The 21006-nt window shown below is 45.1% G+C and overlaps 1 protein-coding gene across 1 annotated transcript in view; it reads left to right on the top strand.

Annotated features, from left to right (window-relative positions):
* Window positions 1-10443, top strand: part of dgkb (diacylglycerol kinase, beta) — a 152189-nt gene extending 141746 nt beyond the window's left edge. Inside the window, exons 22-24 of the mRNA XM_079562229.1 lie at window positions 1404-1524; window positions 1637-1697; window positions 10077-10443. Of these exons, the coding sequence (XP_079418355.1) occupies window positions 1404-1524; window positions 1637-1697; window positions 10077-10184 (290 nt within the window). The 3' untranslated portion in view covers window positions 10185-10443. The remainder of the gene's footprint in view (window positions 1-1403; window positions 1525-1636; window positions 1698-10076) is intronic.
* The last annotated feature ends 10563 nt before the right edge of the window (window positions 10444-21006 follow it).

The raw sequence follows: 21006 nt of genomic DNA, 5'->3' as shown, positions 1-21006 counted from the left end.
GATCTAAACCAGTCCAAACTTGATCTAAGCCAGTCTAGACTTGATCTAAACCAGTCCAAACTTGATCTAAACCAGTCCAAACTTGATCTAAGCCAGTCTAAACTTGATCTAAACCAGTCCAAACTTGATCTAAGCCAGTCTAAACTTGATCTAAGCCAGTCCAAACTTGATCTAAACCAGTCCAAACTTGATCTAAGCCAGTCTAAACTTGATCTAAGCCAGTCTAAACTTGATCTAAGCCAGTCTAAACTTGATCTAAGCCAGTCTAAACTTGATCTAAGCCAGTCCAAACTTGATCTAAGCCAGTCTAAACTTGATCTAAGCCAGTCTAGACTTGATCTAAACCAGTCCAAACTTGATCTAAGCCAGTCTAAACTTGATCTAAGCCAGTCTAGACTTGATCTAAACCAGTCCAAACTTGATCTAAGCCAGTCTAGACTTGATCTAAACCAGTCTAAACTTGATCTAAGCCAGTCTAAACTTGATCTAAGCCAGTCTAAACTTGATCTAAACCAGTCCAAACTTGATCTAAACCAATCCAAACCAGCATAAACCAGTCCAAACTAGTCCAACCCTGATCTAAACTGGATATTTTGAGTATTACACACTTGGTAGAGAATGGTAGCACAGTTTGGCTTGACCCAAATCTAAAAGCTTAGAAAAAAAAGCATCAAAATTTTGACAAAAACAAGCATGAAAAAGTGACAAAAACATGGTGAAAACATGACAAACAGCAATGGAAAAAAGTGATACAAAAACGTTGAGAAGCTTTCAGGTTTGGGTGAAGCCAAACTGGAGAAAATGTGCTGGGTTCATTAATAAGAGATAAACAGGAAGTGCTTCTCGACTGGTGGGTCGTGACTAGAGCTGTACGATACCTGACGTTTTGGTATCGACCAGAGGAAGGCGATATATCGTTTACAAGATACAATCAAAATTGCTGTTTAGCAGACATAAAATATTGTGTTTATCCCCAATATCAAGAAATAGAGAAAAAACAATGGAAATTGGGTACAAATAGTGGAAAAATGGGTTTAGAAAATTATGTGGGGAAAATTGAGAACGTGGTTGGATTTTTGCATATTTCCGAGGGTTTGCAGAAACATGGCTTTGTCATCGTTATCAGGAAAGTCCCCAGAAATACTGAGATATTCATTTTTGTCAGTATCAATATAAGGCTAGATCTTGGGTGTTGGTTTGAAAATGAGTTGTGAACGTCACTAATAACTGTTAAACCAGGAGTTCTCAAACCTTTGTGGGCCTGGAGGCTCTGACCGAACAGAACCTCCTCTACTCGTGTGTGATCTGCTGTATATTTGTCTTGTAGTTGAGTGCGTTCAAAACACGCCCTTCTTCTGCATGAAGGATGTTTTTGTGGATCCTAACGTCCTGTGTGGTTGCAGATGTGTCTGACGGGCTGCTGGAGGTGGTGGGGCTGGAGGGCGCCATGGAGATGGGACAGATCTACACCGGGCTGAAGAGCGCGGGGAGACGCCTGGCCCAGTGCTCCGCTGTCACCATCAGGTCAGTGTTCACCAGGCCTGGACTGCAGCCTGGACCACAGCCTGGACCACAGCCTGGACCACAGCCTGGACCGCAGCGGAACATACTAAACTATAATCTGTTCCTCTTGCAGAACCACCAAGTCCCTCCCCATGCAGATCGACGGGGAGCCGTGGATGCAGACGCCCTGCACTGTGAGTACTTCAGCTGACCATTAGGGACGAGTAAATCAGCCATCCAAACGTTAAGTCCAGGGCAGGTCCAGATCACACTCACAGTAAACATGGCCTGCTTAGTCTGGGGCTTCTCGATGTTCCGTCTCTCAGATTAAAGGGATATTTCAGGATTTTTGACATAGGGCCTCCTGGTCGCCTCCCGCGGGAGGTGTTCCAGGCATGTCCTAGTGGGAAGAGGCCTCGTGGAAGACCCAGGACACGCTGGAGGGACTATGTCTCCGAGCTGGCCTGGTGTCGCCTCGGGGTCCCCCCAGAACAGCTGGAGGAGGTGTGCGTGGATCGGGAAGTTTGGGCATCTCTGCTGAGACTGCTGCCCCCGCGACCCGGCCCCAGATAAAGCGGAAGAAAATGGATGGATGGATGGGCCTCATTTCCTAGTTATCCAGAGTGTTGTTTTTTAATTCATGCAGTCATTAGTGCTAGGCTAGCGCATGTCTATGGTAACTAGTAGCCTGCATTAAAAACCTCTTCAAAATCACGGGCTCGTCCTCCAAACGTTGCCGTATCTGATTTGTAGAAGCTCCTTTGTGAATTCCACGTGTAGTAATGCGGCCGCAGGTTAAACAAACTACTGTAGATCCGGTAACCCAGCAGATCACTCCGCCGCTGCGTAGCTACAACCAGGAAGCTGAAGTTCTTTTAAAAGCAAAATGCTTATATTTAAAACATTATTCAGTCGACACAAACATTTATATGGGTAGTCTGGTGTTAATTGAGTTGCCTCGGGTGCTCTGTGCTTGGGTCAGACTGTTTTTAATGCAGGCTACTAGTTACCATAGACATGCACTAGCCTAGCACCACTAAACCCTTCTAATATAAGGACTGCATAAATCAACAACACTCTGGATAACTAGGAAATGAGGCCCTATGTCAAACATCCTGAATATCCCTTTAAGTTGAGAAGGAGACTCCCCACAGAAGACGTCATGGAACAAACTTAGGACCTTATAGCTGAGAGTGGAGAGAGCTAACCACTCTACCATCACGTCACACAGCGTTTTCATTTGTCTGAAGTGACACATGGGCTGCACGATGCATTTACATGTAGCCTTCTTAGGGAGACAGGCAAATGGAAACAATGCTATTTCATTCACTGAGTGGATATTTTGTACCAAATTCCATAATCCTGTCACTAAGTCTGTGCGTACGACTCCTTTAGTCCTTTGAAGAATATCTTTGGAACCAAACACCATGAGATAAAGCAAAAGGTACCATATTGGTCCTCAATCCAATGACATCATTGATGGAAGCAACCTCAGCATTAGGTCTAACGATGATTCTCCGGGTCTTCAAACGCACCACTGAATGAACCGTGGATATTTTGCCCTCACAATATAGAAAATGACGTAAAAGGGACTGAATCAAAGCTGTAGCTATTACTACAATATAAACCAAGTAACTGACATGTAATGATCAGTTCATCCTCTCTGTGAATGATCTGAAGCAATTTATCACTTCCTTGCCTTTTTTTTGTTTCCCAGAAGTAAATGAGAAGTTCTCAGACAATCTTTGCCCATTCATTTCAAAGGACAAGAGCTTCTCTTTCAACCATTGGTGTTTCCATTTAAAATGACATTTTCCCTATTAAAGGAACAGGCCACAGTTTTTACACACTGAGACATGTTCTTACCTGAGCTTGGATGAGTTGATCCGTACCTGTCTGGTCTTTGTGCTCGTGGAAGAGCGTTTGGAGCTATAGGAATACATTGGGAGAGGCCAAAAGCTAACAACATCTTTAGTCGTTTTGTATGACTGAGCGCACGCACAAAGACCAGACAGGTACGTATCAACTCGTCTAAGCTCAGGGAAGAACATATCTCAGTGTGGAAAAACGGTGGCCTGTTCCTTTAAGCTTCATGAAAAAGCCTCAACATAGCAACAAAAACTAGGAACTGAGGATGTAAAACGCAACAGAAAAGTGACAAAAAAGCCACAAAAAATAGATGAAAAAGAACATTAACAAAAGCGACAACAGCACGGCAACAACGCGAGGAAAAAGATCTGTCAACTGTTAGCTTTTGAATGAGCTTTTAGATTTGGGTAAAGCTGAACTGGAGAGAATGTGCTGGGTGAAGGCGGGGGTTAAGAGGGTATTTTCTCCGCTGACATGACTTTGATCGCTGAGTCCTTTGACCAGTGTGGTAAATGAAACCCCTCATCAAGAGAGCTGTCAGATTGCATTGTTTTCCCAGCGCGCTCCAGCCGTCCCCCTTCGCGCTCAGGAGTGCCTGCACCTGCTCCAAATATTTTTATAAACTCCTGTCTGTTGATTATGGCTGCGCGGCGTTGTAATTACCACCCTGCAGACTGAAGCGCCGCCGTCATTTCCATATAGATCGCAGCAGCCGCAGACCTAGAGCGGCGCCGACCAAAAACAAGTGCCTCGCGAAGTGCTCTCGTGCGAAACTCCGCCGGGCGAAACTCGGCTCCTGACAATCCGTAATTGTGCCGCCGCGATCTCCATGGCGACTTCAGTCATGTACTGTAACGCGTGTCAGATATGAAAACAGCGCGGCTCGAGCGGGGGATGTTTTTGCGGCGCGGTAATTATTAACAACAACAAGTATGCAAATGAAACGGGAGCTCCGCCGCGTCAATAACATATTTAACACCGGGGTCTATTTGCATTCGGAGGCAAAGCGCGGGGCGTGGCGCCGTCACAGCGGGGTCTGCCGGCAGGAACGGAGAGAGTTTAGACCAGTGTGGCTGGTTGCACGCTGTGGCTACGCTAGTTCCTCTGACCTGAAGCGTCAGCACTTCCTGTCCGTGCTGGAGATGAGCTCACAGGTTCTAAAGTGAGTTCCTGGGAGATGATCACCTGCTGCACGTGAAAAACTTGATGTAGGATGTAGATAGTTCAGAGGAGGCGCCTGTGTGTGTGAACATCGGATAGTTTGTCTTGAAGCTAAAGGCTAACATGCAAATGTTTAACAAGAATAAATACCTATATGAATTTAACATTCATATAGGTTAATTAACATTTGCAGCGATGTTTTAGCACTGTGTTACAGGGCTCTAGACTGCGACCAATATAGATGCATGTGTGACTAGTTTTAGAGAATGTGGTTGCATCTGTGTGAGCCAAAAAAAAAATCCTTATAGCCTACATGAGGAGCGCTACAAAGAACAGTACCAACAGTGTCTCCGTAGCGCTTCTCTGAGGCAGTCACACGGGCTTCTTGTGGCCCGCGGGCCACATGTGGGATGATTTAATGTGGCCCTTTGAGGAGCATGTAAAAAAAAGTAAGTCTCTTGCCCATTCCTGTGCGAAGTTATGGATTTTTAAAGACACAACCAGTTTGCTCAGTCCAGCCACTAGGGGGCAGCTTAAATTTAAAGGAAAGAATTCCACACGTGTCCAGCAGAGGGCAGTGATATAATAAGAGATCAGGATATAAACAGCATATTATAGCCATTTGATAAATGGTCAGTCTGCCCCAGGGCAGCTGTGGCTACAATAGTAACTTACTGCCATTCAGTGTGGAGTGAATGAATAATGACTTTATGTAGCACCTTGAGAAACATGTGCCACAGGCTGACGAAGCACAATAAGTGTAAGATGTTGTTCATTACAATATATGTGACAAACAAGTTCGACAGCCCTGATCTAAGATGTCAGCTGCAGTGTAGGTTAATAAACTAATCTTCTATTATTTCCTGCCAATACGCACTTTCTGTCAGTTTATTCCCCACAGAAATATCTGTTTTTCACTTTTGTGTCGGCCTTTTGTGAGCGCAGGTCAGAGAGCAGCGCATGAGGAGCGAGAGCAGAGCCACTCGTTTAACAACTCACTGTTGTCTCTGTAAGAGATCTTGGCACTACATTTTATATGATCCGTTACATCTCTCAACAGGATTGTTGTGGAAGGTGATGCACACATGGCTCTTCAGCAGGAGCTGAAAAGGCCCCTCAGAGCTGACACTGAAACACCAAGAACGAAAAAAAACCCATCTATGCGACATCCTCCTCCACATATTCACTTGTTCTTCCCTGCTACAAACATCAGCCCACACTCGTCACACAAAGGTTTCCGTAAGGCTCCTCCTTGTTCCCTTTGACTGAACTTGTCCCAGTCCTGTCCTTGGTCAAACGCATGTAGAAAACCATTTCCACAGTTGAACCTTCGCTCTGCCGTCCCTCCTCTGCTTTCATCAAATTGCAAACTGCAAAAATGATCCCCCAAAAAACTGTAAAAATTGCCTGTTGTCTCCGTATTTGTCTCCAGATGCCGTGTCTGTGTCTGAGCGAATTATAAATCTCGTGTGGAACATTCAGCTGCCAGTCGTTGCCATATACTCTGGTAATTGCTCCTCAGTCAAAGTCCACGACGTCGCCCGTAAATGACAGCCCTGATCTGGAGCCATGGTGGCGGGCCTGCGTGCGGCAGATGGGAGCGTTTCCTGCCTCCATTACGGAGCTGGGACGTAATGTCAAGCCACATGTTTGGTGTTTGCTATTTCGCTGTTATCACCCATCAACAGAATTAATAGAATATTTGGGAAACTAAATATTTGGATTGAGACGTATTAGCACACTCTGGAAAGTCACGAGAATCCCACATAACGTGACAATAAGCCAAAGATCTGCGGGGGATCAGAAGTGCGTCCCGTTATCAAAGCCTGAGGAGTTTCAGAGACAAACAGCTGCTGGAAGAAAAGATTCTGAATAGCTGTTTGTTTTACAGTGAAACAAGGCAACGAGGAAAACCCACTCTTTCAAACTTCCTCAGCTTTGATTTACTTCAGTCATTTGCAGCAGATTTTCTCAGACTCCGTAAAATGTCTTGATACAAGTAAAAAGAAAAGTTATGTGTGGTAATTCTAGATCCACTTTAACTAAAAAGAATGTTCCAGTGTGGAGCGGTCAGGGGAGGTCATCATGAGGGCCGCTGCACTGACCTGGGCTCGAACATAACCCAACATACACTTAGAAATGTTTTGTTCTTGGGAGCTGGTTCAGGCACGATACATTTAATTTCTTCATTTGACTTTAAAAGGGGCTAGATGCAAGTTTGCCATTTTATACTCACTACTGCCACCTCAGGTCATGTGTGTAACTGCAGCTTCTATATTAAGCTCGTGCATGACGGCACTTCAGACCCGAAGTAACACCTTTCTGAGTGACAGTGCAGGATTTTAGAGGCAGTTGTGGTGAACAGGTCTGAGCTCATTCTACACATTAGGACATGGAGGAACATGTGGGGGGAGGAAAATACTCAGTTTGAACATTTTTAGTCCCTCTCTAAGCGATCCCGTTATTCCCGTGTGGCATCGTTGCATTCCCATCGAGCGTCACTAGGTGTGCCACACTCGCAGAAGGAGACCGGCCGCACCTCCCGCATCCTCCCTCACCTCCCTCACCTCCCGCATCCTCCCTCACCTCCCTCACCTCCCTCCCCTCCCTCACCTCCCTCACCTCCCTCACCTCCCTCACCTCACAGCACCTCCCTCACCTCCCTCACCTCCCTCACCTCCCGCACCTCCCTCACCTCCCTCACCTCCCTCACCTCCCTCACCTCCCTCACCTCCCTCACCTCCCTCACCTCCCTCACCTCCCGCATCCTCCCTCACCTCCCTCACCTCCCGCACCTCCCTCACCTCCCTCACCTCCCTCACCTCCCGCATCCTCCCTCACCTCCCTCACCTCCCTCACCTCCCTCACCTCCCTCCCCTCCCTCACCTCCCTCACCTCCCTCACCTCCCTCACCTCCCGCACCTCCCTCACCTCCCTCACCTCCCTCACCTCCCTCACCTCCCTCCCCTCCCTCACCTCCCTCACCTCCCTCACCTCCCTCACCTCCCTCCCCTCCCTCACCTCCCTCACCTCCCTCACCTCCCGCACCTCCCTCACCTCCCGCACCTCCCTCCCCTCCCTCACCTCCCTCACCTCCCTCACCTCCCTCACCTCCCTCACCTCCCTCACCTCCCGCACCTCCCTCCCCTCCCTCACCTCCCTCCCCTCCCTCACCTCCCTCACCTCCCTCACCTCCCTCACCTCCCTCACCTCCCTCACCTCCCGCACCTCCCTCCCCTCCCGCACCTCCCTCCCCTCCCTCACCTCCCTCACCTCCCTCACCTCCCTCACCTCCCTCACCTCCCTCACCTCCCGCACCTCCCTCCCCTCCCTCACCTCCCTCACCTCCCTCCCCTCCCTCACCTCCCTCACCTCCCTCACCTCCCGCACCTCCCTCACCTCCCGCACCTCCCTCCCCTCCCTCACCTCCCTCACCTCCCTCACCTCCCTCACCTCCCGCACCTCCCTCCCCTCCCTCACCTCCCTCCCCTCCCTCACCTCCCTCACCTCCCTCACCTCCTGCACCTCCCTCACCTCACAGCACCCCTTTAGTGAAAGTTGCAGTTTAGCAAATACATGTAAATCTCAATATGTTTACTTTGTACAGATCTTATTTATGCTGATAAATGAGATTAGCGTATCTCACTGACTGCAATCAGAGCAGCGTGTGGTCTATAGTGTGGAGGGAGTGAGGGGCGTGGGTGAGGGGGAGGAGCCAGGTGAGGGGAGGGGGTGTAGGTGGAGCAGAGCGGGGTTCACTACACTGAAAAAAAAATCCAAAAGACATGACTTAAAGCAGCTTTAAATCACGTTTTGATGGACTCGAGGTGAGGCTTGTCTCTACTGCCCTGTCCCTGACCAGGCGAGGGGGGGCGCTGTGTCTGCGCCGCACATTTCTACAGACAATATGAATAGTTTAAAACCAGTCCGGTATATTTGTCTGCACGGTTTAGAGAGAGGCATTTTAAACCTAAAGGAATTATAAATAACAACACAATACTTATACTTACTACAACTTATCATCAAGGGTGGGGGGAGGGTGGTACCCTGGCATCCAGACTAATCTCCAATGTTTATTAATGAATAAACAGGAGACTAGTCTGGCGACCCTGTCGTAGAAAAGCTACTGCTGGAGGCGGGACTAATGTGGGACAACCGAAGCGCAGCAGCCAATGAGAACAGAGCAGATGTGAGTTGTATCATTCGGACATTAACAATGGCGCTCCCGCCACACGGAGTTCAGTAAATGACTCCTGTCGTTTATGTCAGAAACACTTAAGAATACAAGCAAACCGGAGCATTACGTGAAGCTTGTGTTGAAAAACTACAAAACAAAGGCACAACAACGTGACGCCCGTTCAGGAGCTGCTCTGATTGGTCGGTCGGCTCCATATCGCTGCATCACTTCCTTTGAAAGCGCGCGATGGAGTGTTGCCAGACCCTCTTCTGTAAAGAAGCGGAGTCTGGTTGGCGAGACTAGGAGGGTGGGGGCTAGTCATGTTGTGTATTTGTGATTTATACATCTTAAAGGGACATTTCCGGATTTTCAACATAGGGCCTCATTTCCTAGTTATCCAGAGTGTTGCTGATTTCTGGAGATATATATTTTTTTGTAGTTCATGCAGTTCTTATATTTGAAGAGTTTCGTGGCGCTAGGCTAATGCAAGGCTAGTGCATGTCTATGGTATCAGCTAGCCTGCATTAAAAACAGTGTGACTCGCTCCACAGAGCACCTGAGGCAAATCACTTATAACACCAGACTAACCATATACATGTCTGTGTCCATAGAGTCATGTTTGGAATATAAGTGACCTGCATCACATGAATGATCGCATTTTGAGGGACTATTTTCTAGCAGATCACTCCACCGCCGCGTAGCTTATACAACCACGAAGCTGAAGCTGCTCAAATATAAGTTATATTAAATGCAAAATGGTTTAAATGATTCTATGGACACAGACATGTATATGGTTAGTCTGGTGTTATCAGTGATTTGCCTCAGGTGCTCTGTGGAGCGGGTCACACTGTTTTTAATGCAGGCTAGCTGATACCATAGAAATGCGCTAGCCTTGCGCTAGCCTAGCGCCACGAAACTCTTCAAACATAAGAACTGCATGAATTACAAAACAAATTGGAAAATGTGGCTCTTGTGTATGGAACACTGACACAGATCACCAGAGATACCACGCGCCTCACTGATTTCAAGATCCCCTGTGACGTTCTGCTAAAGTGAGCGATTACTGTATCATCAGATTGACATCTTTTCAGTTTATAGCTGTGTTTAAACATTCACGTGGCTTATTCAAAATCAAACAGGTTTCAGCTCCTTGGAGCCTTGGTCAGGGTGCATGCTGACCCCCTCCTCCTGTTGGTCAGACGAGGCAGAGACCTGCTGCTCAAATGGTAAACTATTAAAGGGGTCAGGCGTTTGCAGAAGGTGGCCCTGGTTCTACAATCACACAGCACCTCTACGCAGCACCGGGACTATGACAGAATGTGCTGTACCTGAATTGACCTGAGAGCTGAACTTTGTCCCGTTTCAGATCGAGGTGGTCCACAAGAACCAGGCCCCGATGCTGATGGGCCCCAGCCACAGCCGCAGCTTCCTGTCCTCCATCCTGCGCCGCACCCGCAGTGAGAGCAAGGACTGAGCCGGCCCCGCCACGGAGACGCCTTTACCCCCGAGGAGGGGCCTCACTGCCTCGACTACACCCCGCTGAGGGGGCGTCGTGTGGGTCGTCCCGCCGGAGGAGCGCCCCGCCCCTGGAGCCGTACGGGGGCCTCTCAGTGTTGTTTACCTGCTTTTCCTGGACTACACTTTCTGAAGCTTGTGATTTGTGCCGGACGGATCCACCGCAGCGAAAAGACGGTCTCTGCATGAGCTAAAGTCACAGTCAGGGTCGAGACGTCACTTTCACACAACGCAGATACAGATTTGAGCGAAATAACCTGATTTTCCTAATAGTGGATCAGATACAAGTGGCAAATGTGGCATGAATGATGGACCTTCTGTTTGAGAAAAGCTCCATATTCACAAATCAGTTTCCCACAATGCCCTCCTGTAACCATACTGATTAAATATAAATCAGTCAGATGTTGAGTTAAACAGTATTGAAAGTAAACAATCAGCACCAAAACAACTTTTTCTACATTTCTAGTTGGGTATCAAAGGTATTGCAATACATTTCTTGGCCGTATCAGCTCAAATAAATGATTGTTTCCCCCATTTTTGACAAATTTATCCCATTTTTTTTGCCTTTTTCTTTCTTTTTTTTCCTCACATTTTTTCACTCATTTTTGCTCATTTTTAACCCAATTTCTCCCATGGGCCTGATATTGTAAATGCGCAGACCTTCCAAACATTATTGTTCACTTTTCTGATTCTAGATGACAAATACTTTAGTATCGGTATCGGTAAAGGCATCGTTCAGGTATCGGTATCGGTATCGGAAACCAAGTATCGTTAAAGTACTGGTATCGAAAAAAATGTAACGGCACCCAGACCTCCCCATTGTGAGTCAGTGCCAAGTGCAGGTAAGTGTGCACAGCGCCACCTGCTGTTCTGGAGTAGGCATTTTAACCCTCCACCTGAACTGAGCACATTTTCTTCAGTTCGGCTTTACCCAAATCTAAAAGAGAAATAGAAAAGTGACGAAAACGAGGATGAAATCACATAAAAGTGTGAGAATGCAGTGGAAGTAACGACAGCACGGCAACAATGTGAGGAGCAAGGACCTGATCAGATCTGTTTTGTAGGTCTTAGCTTTCAAATGAGGCGTCACTCTGGCCTATAGGCTATAACCTTTTAGATTTGGGTAAAGCCGAACTGGAGAAAATGCACTCAGTTGAGGCGGGTGTTAAGAGGTTAAAATGAATCACATGGACAAATGCACACTTCTGGAGCCTTTATAGAAAAGTAGTGCAGTACAAAGTATTATGTGTATCTTTCATACTCCCACTGCAGTGAAGTACTGATCCACGCTGCCGCTCGTGTCCCATTCAGACCTGACTTTAACTCATGTGGACGCTCCCGTTTCGCGGTGACAGCCTGAATGTGTTTTTTGTGAAATCATACTTCTATTTATTTATTTATTTACGCCTATTTATTATGACTATTGTTGATATTTTTCGCTGCTACTGAAGTTTTATGAGACTTTTTTTCTTCTCTCGTTTGGTTTGCACATTAGCATAGCCCTGATGCATGATGGACAGTCCAAGCCTTTCTTTTTCTCTTTTCAAAAATGGTAAATGTCCCCCCGGGTATTTTGAAACGGCTCCGTGTCACGTTTGGAGTTGTGCCGTCAGTCTAAAAACAGAAGCATGGCCGTGTTGTGAGACCTGACGCTTGTGATGCATGACTGACAACGAGATGTGCGGCGGTGGCGGAGCTCGCTAAACTGCTTCTTCTTCTTCCACGCCGCTGCAGCTACAAAAGAACAACAAGTCATATCGTTTAAGAGCTCCAGTCCAAGCTTCTTTGGATTCTGTATTGATTTGGCTCAAAACGCACCCCCACAATAAATGACAAATATGCACCGTTTTATTCATTCATTTGGAAAACTACGCCACTTCAGGGCCTTTGGACAGAGTATATTTATGTTGTTTTTCCTCTTTCTTCGGCCTCTCAGCACAAGTTTTTATACGCCGTCCAAACGGGCAAACCTGAACTTTTTCTACGAGAACTGAAGAGTTGAAAAGTCTGTCATTAAAGCAGAACGTTTTGGTGTTTGTAATAACGGTCTTAGACGTACAGCGACGCCTTTATTCACTCGTGTGAAAATCATTTTTAAGAGTGTAATGGTTTAACCTCTTAACCCCCATCTGAACCGAGCACATTTTCTCCAGTTTGGCTTTACCCAAATCTAAAAGCTTCTTGAAAAAAAATAACGACAAAAAAAGCAACAAGTTGAATAACAGAAGTAAATGCACTTTTTCATTCTATTTATTGGGTCAAATGTTACGAGGTGTAGCTTTAAAGATAAGATAAGATAAGACTTTATTGATCTCACAGCAGAGAAATTCACTTGTTACAATCGGCTCAATAAGATCACTCAGAGTGAGCAAAACAGACAGGACATGTGCACACAGTTCAATAGAAGAAAACGTGGTTCTTATGTACAAATAAAAATAGGATAGAAATGAGAATAGATTATATAAGTAGAATATCGGGGTGTGAAGTTACAGTCCTGGTGCAGGATGTCAATAAGTGACGCTGGTACAGGGAATAAAGTGCAGCTGATACAGAGATTATTGCACGTAGTTTTGCACGGGGGTTATTGCACATGTTACTTCACAGTCTTGTTGTTCAGTCTGACAGCAGTGGGGATGAAGGACCTGCTCCGTCCTGCACTGAGGGTGTCTCAGTCTGCCACTGAAAGAGCTGCTCAGCTCCTCTACAGTCCTGTGCAGTGGGTGGGAGGGTGACCAGCTTGTTCCGTCTGTTCTTGTCCCGCTCTGTGCGGCCCGGGGTCCAACACACGGCAGCGCAATAATAATTGAGAGTAAAGTTACTGTATTATTACGGTAGTTACTGTTCTGGGACAGGACTCTTTTCACCAGATGATTAAAGGAACTATACCTGACTGTACAAAGAAACAGGGTCACTCAAATTTCAAACTGCTTTTTTCTGTCCAAACTTCATCTCAAACTTTCCTAATGCTTTTACAACATCAACATTTGTCACAGGGACTGAGTTTAAACCAGGTTTCACAACTTTCAGGAGGAAAACTGTCACTTCACTGTGAAATATGTCTACTAGCCTGACATTATAGGAGTGTTTAAAAGGCTTTAAAACCAGTGTTTTTGGAAACATGTCTGCTCTTATCACATACTAAAGCAGTGTTTTTCAACCTTTTTTGAGCCAAGGCACATTTTTGTCATTGAAAATGCAGAAAAGCAGAAAATGTTAAAAAATTTAACTCTGTAGCCTATATTCAGTCGCTCTCATCGAAGTGTCTTGAATAGGAACACCGCATAGTCTCGCTCGCCACAATGCCCCAATGCCTCACTGATTCTCTTGTCTCAAAGAAACTAACTACTTGATATGGAAGAGTATTATATGGTTACTCTGCCGATCACTAGACGGCACAGACATTCGAAAACGGTTCATTATTTGTGGATAGTAATGCATTTGTTTAAAAAAAAAAAACAACTAGGTGAAATTGGATAATTTCCCAAGGCACACCAGACAATATCTCACGGCACACTAGTGTGCCACGGCACAGTGGTTGAAAACCACTGTACTAAAGGACAAAACAAATTTAATTCCAAAAATAGAAAATTAAAAAATCAAGGATAGCTCCTTTAAGCTAAAAATGGGGGCAACTTTTGCTTGGTTTGACAAGTCAGAAATAATGTTGTTCTGATACCGTTTTCCCAATCCGATACGTAGACACTGATACAGAGTACCAGGCCAATACCACAACGTGTGAATAAAAACAATAGAAAGGCCTGTTGGGGGGAGGGGCAGCAAATGTGACCCTAAGATGGCAGGTAACAGGCTAAAAGGATGCGAAGCCCTGGAGCTCATGACTTATTATAAAAGGTCAAACCGAGCACAATCCTGTTCAATCCAAGACTGGAAAGTTTGGAGTCTGTCGGAGCAGCTAAAGTGGTGCCACAAGAAAAGTGGCAAAACAATGACCAAATTGCGCCGGAAAAGCAACAATAACACAATATAATAGCGACAAAAAGCACAACTAAAGAAAATACAACGGAAAAAGAGACAAAGACACGGCAACAAAGCTTCAACAATGTGACAAAAACCCAGCGACAACTGAATTACCATCAGTTTTGTAGGTCTTAGCTTTCAAATGAGGCGTTCCTCTGGCCTATAGGCTATAAGCTTCAGTCCAGAAGCTTTTAGATTGGGACAAAGCTGAACTGGAGAAAATGCGGGGGTTAAGAGGTTGAGCATAAACAGAAGTCATTATTTTGTGTTGATTAAAGCTGAGAACTAACGGTGTGAACACTGGCCTGAAGCTCCGCCCCCTCCCCCTGCATGGTCTGCTTTCTGACAGTAACGTGGTCCTGACTGTTTGAGAATCTGAAGTGCCAACACTCTCTTGTATTTTTGTATGGATGTCGATTCTTTGCCGCTCTCGTGCTTCTCTTTGGAACGCGGCGCTGAAAGCTGTGTTCAGCCTGTGCAGTGACAACCCCACGGATGGACTTTGTTTTTGTGATTGTTTTTGATACTTTGTGTGTAAATCGATGTCATGTGAGCGGCGCCGCACACGGGGCCCGGGCTTCCGCCAGTAGAAGCTGGAGGTTTCGGCCTCACAGTGTGTGTGCATGTTTTTACAGTACTTGTAATAAATGTATTGACTTGCAGTGGAGTACATTTCTTTTCTACATCGTAAACACACCTTCAGGGCGAACCGGACCCCTCCGCTTCACACCGGGTCCGGTTCGCCCTCCCGGTGCTTATTTTCCCCATAATGACCAGCGTTCTATACATTATCCCTTACTTAATCTGTCATGAAATATTGAAGGTTTTCATACCTACTCCAAGGCATTCAACTATTTCACACTTTTCATCAGCAGAGGGATCCTTTTTCTTTCCCATATTGCTTGAAAATGGTGGTCTGCTTAATAATTAACTGGGCTCACCTGACAACTAATCATCACAGGCGTCTGAGATTGATGTCAGTGATTCAAAAAGCCCTGAGACACAAAACCATCCATGAGTTTCATTGAAAACCTTTTTTTTTTTACCTTTTTGACACTTAAATACAATTTAATGATTTAGAACACAGTGTGTTGTCACGCGCTCTGTGAGGATATATTGCATATGCTATACATTAAGCAAAGCCCTATCACTAATGCACAAGTATAGGGGTGGGAACTGATGCGTTGTTATCGATACCAATGCTATTGATCATTTCTCCGGTTCTTTATCAATTCTCTTATTGATTCCAAATAAATGAAAACAGGCTGTATATAATGTGCATGCTTCTTCTTCCAATCATACAAAGCATTTAAAAAAGCTCTTGTAAAATGGTTTTCACAATAAGACGGAAACTATAAAGCTGAAATACTTCTTTCCGAGGAGCAGGAGCCGCTTGCTTCTCTTAATGCTCATTTGACTAAATCCCCATGTGAAGCCAGTGCAGAGGAGGAGCTGGTCACACCGGAGTTTCTGAATATGACGTACGAGCTGTTGATGTTAAGTCCGTAGTGTTTATACAGAGGACAGATTCAGATGGACTCCAGATAGAATAGAGATCGATCAATATGAGGAAAAACAATGGTGATCCGTTTTGGTGCCACATCATCCAGCCCTGTGGCGGAGCACGTCACACAATCAGCGTCGTAAAGAGAGAGTTCAGTCTATGTTTTGCTTTGACATTAAAAGTAAGATGCCAAAACTCTACATCGCCAAGCAAGAAAAATGTTACAGTGTCTCGCCTTAGCTGCAGCTCAGAGATTTGACTTCCCAACTTCAGACTTGCACACGGTGATAACTCAGGCAGGGCCCAGAGGAACCCAGAGGAACCCAACACAGGGACAACATGCTTCACCCCCAGCTTCACAGAACATGCCTTTCCCACTGACCCCTGTTGTTGTGGGGACGTCTTGTTCCTCGGTCGTGGGCGGCTGTTTGTCTCACGTCACACGTCAGGAAAGCTTCACTTGACCTGGACCCGACTCCTGAAGTGCAGGCGCTCGCCCTGACAAAGCCTTCACTTCACATCCCTCAGCACAGGCGGGACCAGGGGGGTGGAGGTCGGGGCGGCTCACGACATCCCTGTCTCCTCAGGCTGCTCTCTAATGGGGCTGAGCTGTTGGTCCTGGGCCGCCCTAATGTCAGGACTAATGTAAACATCACTTAAAAATGTTCAGCTGGAAAAGTCCCACAGGAAACACACAGGAAGTGGCCTCTTCTTCACGGGACGCGTGTGGGCAGATGGGAGGGGGCGCTGGGAAACATGCCGTCTTCTCCACACATCGGACAGGTGTCTATGAGACTATAGAGCCGTGACCTTTTGACGTCCGTGAGTGTCTTAAAGGGGATGTACCCATTTTTGTCTTGTACCAAGTGTTGGCAGACATTTGTGGAACAACAGAGACCTTTGCGTGTGTGTTGTATTAGGAACTCATTTCTGGGATGGGTCTCAAAGGAGAGGTAGCACTGATCCATGTTTCCTGAAAGTACTTGAAAATTGTGATGTTAGGAACACTTGAGAATAGTTGTTTGATCACTATGGACCCTTTAAACGCAAGAGCCACAGTTTGATTATGGGAAAAAGCTTTGAGGACACTTGAGTAACTATGGAACTTAAAGCGGATGTAATGTTATGTTCTTGTAGTAGCCCCGCTTTCACGGTCTGTACAGCGAGCTTTTGTCCTTCTGCTCATATTTGGTATGTTTGGTATCCACGTGTAGCACGAAAGGTGACCCAGATGACGCTGTAATCCAATTACGGTCATTTCCTTACTGTGAGATATCCTGGCACTACAGTTCTCGTTCTCCTCTCTTTCCTCACACTCAACAACAGAGGCGTGTAGAGCAGCCAATATATTTACTCAAGTCAGAGCAATGTTACTTTGTGATCATTTTACTCAAGTACAAGTAACGACACGAGTAACGTCCGTCGTGTCTACTTGTGTTACTTGTATAACAGTTCATTTATAATAATAATGCATTGGTTTTATATAGCGCCTTTCTGGACACTCAAAGATGCTTTACATCGCACTATTTGTTCACTCCATACTCGGTGCTGGTAAGATATTATTGTAGCCACAGCTGCCCTGGGGTAGACTGACGGAAGTGAGGCGATCACTCACTCACTCACTCACTCACTCACTCACTCACTCACTCACTCACTCACTCACTCACTCAGTCACTCTCACCTTCCCTGCTGGGCAGAGCAAAGGCGGGATGGCCACGACTTGGTCTGACATGAGGATGTCTAGTGTCTGACCAAATGAACTCTGAAAGTTATAAGTAGTGACTCAAGTAAACGTACAAAAGCAGGAGATGAGCCACATCTGTTTTATCAAAATGAAGTATTTGCTGCTTACATATTTACTCACAGTGGAAGAAACAGAAAGTAAGAAACAGATACTTCTGAGTGTGTGAAACAGTAGACGTATAAAGTACCATATGATAAAACTACTCTGAGAAGTACCATTTCTTCAAAGCATTACTCAAGTACATGTACTTGTTACATTACTCAAGTACATGGACTTGTTACATTACTCAAGTACATGGACTTGTTACATTACTCAAGTACATGTACTTGAGTACATGTACTTGAGTACATGTACTTGAGTAAAATGTGTCCGTGTTGAACTGTGACAGCAGGGGGCGCTTTATTAGAGGCATAGGGCTCATTTATTCAGTTGTGGGAGGACTCATTTTAACCGCCTAAACACGAGGAAAATCTTTGATCAGCTTTGTAGGTCTTTGAAACGAGGCGTTACGCTGGCCTATGGTCTGTCTCCACTCAAGAAGCTTTTAGAGTTGGATCAAATTTGGATCAAATTGATCCTGATAATGTATAAAGTCAAACATAATCATCTTCCTTCAAATATTCAGAAGACGTTCAGCAACAGAGATGAACGATATAATCTTCAATGAAAAATTAACTTTAAAAAACAACTGTGCTCAGTCAGAGGAACAGGCCACAGTTCTTCCACACTGAGATATGTTCTTACCTGAGCTTAGACGAGTTGATCCGTACCTGTCTGGTCTTTGTGCTCGTGGAAGAGCGTGGTCACTTCAAAACTTCACCCCCGTTTGGAGCCATAGGAATATGCTGGGAGAGGCCAAATGTTAACAACATCTTTGGTCTTTTTGCGTGGCTGAGCGCGCACACAAAGACCAGACAGGTACACATCAACTCGTCTAAGCTCAGGTTACATATCTCAGTATCTCAGTATGGAAAAAATATGTCCTGTTCCTTTAAGACGGAGGGCTCATTTTAAAGCTCTGTATCACATTTGGTTCAGGCAAAATCTCAAAACTGATCTTTGTAACAAATATATATATATATATATATATATATATATATATATATATATACAAACCTGGATCGATCCATTATGTAGATTTTGTTGCTGAAACATGGGTAATTTTGGCTACTGTTATGCTCATAGATATGTCGGTAATCAACAGCAAAAGTACCAACTTGATATCTGGAAGTGTATATTTACGCCACTTTAGCAGCGTTTACAGCCAAGTTTGAGTGAAAAAAATGATCTCCATTGTGGCACAACATCCCTCTCTCCTTTTTCCTCCTCTTTTCTGTCAGCGTAGTATTACTCTCACGGACAATTCATGAGTAAAAAACTGCAACATGCTACGACAGCTGCAGTGGCGCTTATGGCCTCTAGGGGCATGAGTTACTTAGTCCTGCTTTAATGTGACCTCTGACAGTATTTCTCTGAATCACCTTAGGAGCCCGAGGTTCTGCGCCTCAGGGCCAGATTTTGCCCCTGAGCGTAGACGAGTTGATCCGTACCTGTCTGGTCTTTGTGCCCGTGGAAGAGCGAGTATAAAAATGACCAACTTGCATCTAGTCTCTTTAACTTTGAACCCAAAAAAGTCAACATTTGCATTTACAGATTATTGTTTTATTATGACGAGCTTATTCCAAAACCCGCTCTTAAATAATATTTGTAGCTAATATATGAATAAAATAAAAGCGTAGATTTAAACCTGGGTGGTGAAGCTTACAAACTTACAAACACAAGTAACATTTCTCAAAGCTAAATATTGAATCCTTTAGCGCTTTGTTGTTTAGCTACATATTGAGACGAGCTGTGATTGGCTAAAATGAGGCGCGCTTGACCCAATCAGCAGCTAATATAGTGTGTCCTCTTCACGATATATTTCAACCAACGCTTTTCCGCATTGACATGACCGTGGTAATGATGGTTACACTGGGACATGTTTGATCTGTAAGCTAATCATTCGTTAGCATGTTAGGAATAGTACACTATCAATTGTAATGTTTTATCAAAACCTTTAATCTTAACATTGCAAGAGAACTCCTAATAGTCTAATATGGAATGTAACATCTGCATTAGCGACCCATGTTATTAGGACGACCAGTGACCGTTGCACTTCTTTTCCCTTTGCCACAGACTCCTCTCGCTCGTCCAGACGTCTCTCAGCGCGATGGCTCTTTGTGTTCAGACGCCGCATGAGTGGACAGCCTGCTCAGAGAGGCCGGCAAATGACAAAGGGAAGAAAATTCATTAAGTCCCCCCCCCCCCCCCCCCCCAACGGCGCTGGACACTCGAGGCAAAGCAGCGAAGGAGTTCATTTCACGGATCCTAAACATTTAGCAAAATTCAATTGGTCTGGCGTCCACCTGCGCGGCTAACTACAGAATCCCAATTAGAGCCTCCCGCACAAATTGACTTGTTATTAGGCCCACACGGGCATCAGGCACAGGGCCGTGAACCAGTGAGGCGGGGCCCGGGGCAAAGGTCTGAGGAGGGTTCGATGTGAGATACAGAAAGATTCAACCAATGATAGATCGATTTGTGCTTATTTTGAACGTTTACAAACCATATCTACACACTCAAACTGCTTCACTACAGCACCACTGATTTATTAGTTTGCCATTTGCTGAAAAATGAAAGTTTGTATTTTCTTTTTCACAAGAATTATTCTGCCAAAAAGTGCTTAAACATGTCTTAAATGCACTTCTGAAGAACAAATGCATTTTGAAAAGTCAAGGTTTCAACATCTTTTACTTCTATTGGATAATTGCCCTCACCTCCAAGCTGGATCACGAACACGAGAATCCATGTTGTGCCGTTGGTGCCGATTTGTTTGAATCCAAATCCCCGGTGGACAGTGATATCAGTTACTCTAATCTGACCGCTTCCTTCTATACGTTTGTTCAGTGTGACGCGACGACTTCTGCTTCCGGGTCCTGGCAGAGCGGCAAATATGCAAGAAAAAAGATAAAAACAACCATCAATATTTGTGAAACTCCACAGAGAGTTACTGAACCTACTTATTCCTCAGACTCATGAGCCACAAATGCAGCACCTACTGCTAAAACAGTAATATTTACTAAAGTCGCTACGTCCGGGGTTAGCGTAGCTGCACCGTTAGCATTTATCTCCGCTAACCCGGATGTAGCGATTTTGCTAAATATGACTTTTACAGCAGTAGGTTCAGCAGGTTTGGCTCATGGGCCTGATAAATAAGTATCAGTAACTCTCTGTGGAGTTTCACAAATATTGATTGTGGTTTTAAAGAGTTTTTTGTAGTTTCTCGCACCCGGAAGTAGAGCTGTGACGTCACCACTTTAAAAAACATGTAACGAGCAGAGGTGAGTAGTACTCAGTTACTCAAGTACATGTACTTAATTAGCCTTTAGAAGTAAATGTACATTTGCAAGCAGTACTTTTTACTTTAGTAATATTAAAATGAAGTATCTGCACTCTTGAGGGGAAAAATATTGAATTTATGCCACTGTGAGTAAATCTTTGATTGAAAAAAAGATG

The sequence above is a fragment of the Gobius niger genome, assembly GCF_951799975.1.
Source record: "Gobius niger genome assembly, chromosome: 8".
In the NCBI taxonomy this organism is placed as follows: Eukaryota; Metazoa; Chordata; class Actinopteri; order Gobiiformes; family Gobiidae; genus Gobius; species Gobius niger.
Note: the sequence above shows the minus strand (reverse complement) of the source record. Positions and strands in the feature narration are given on the sequence as shown.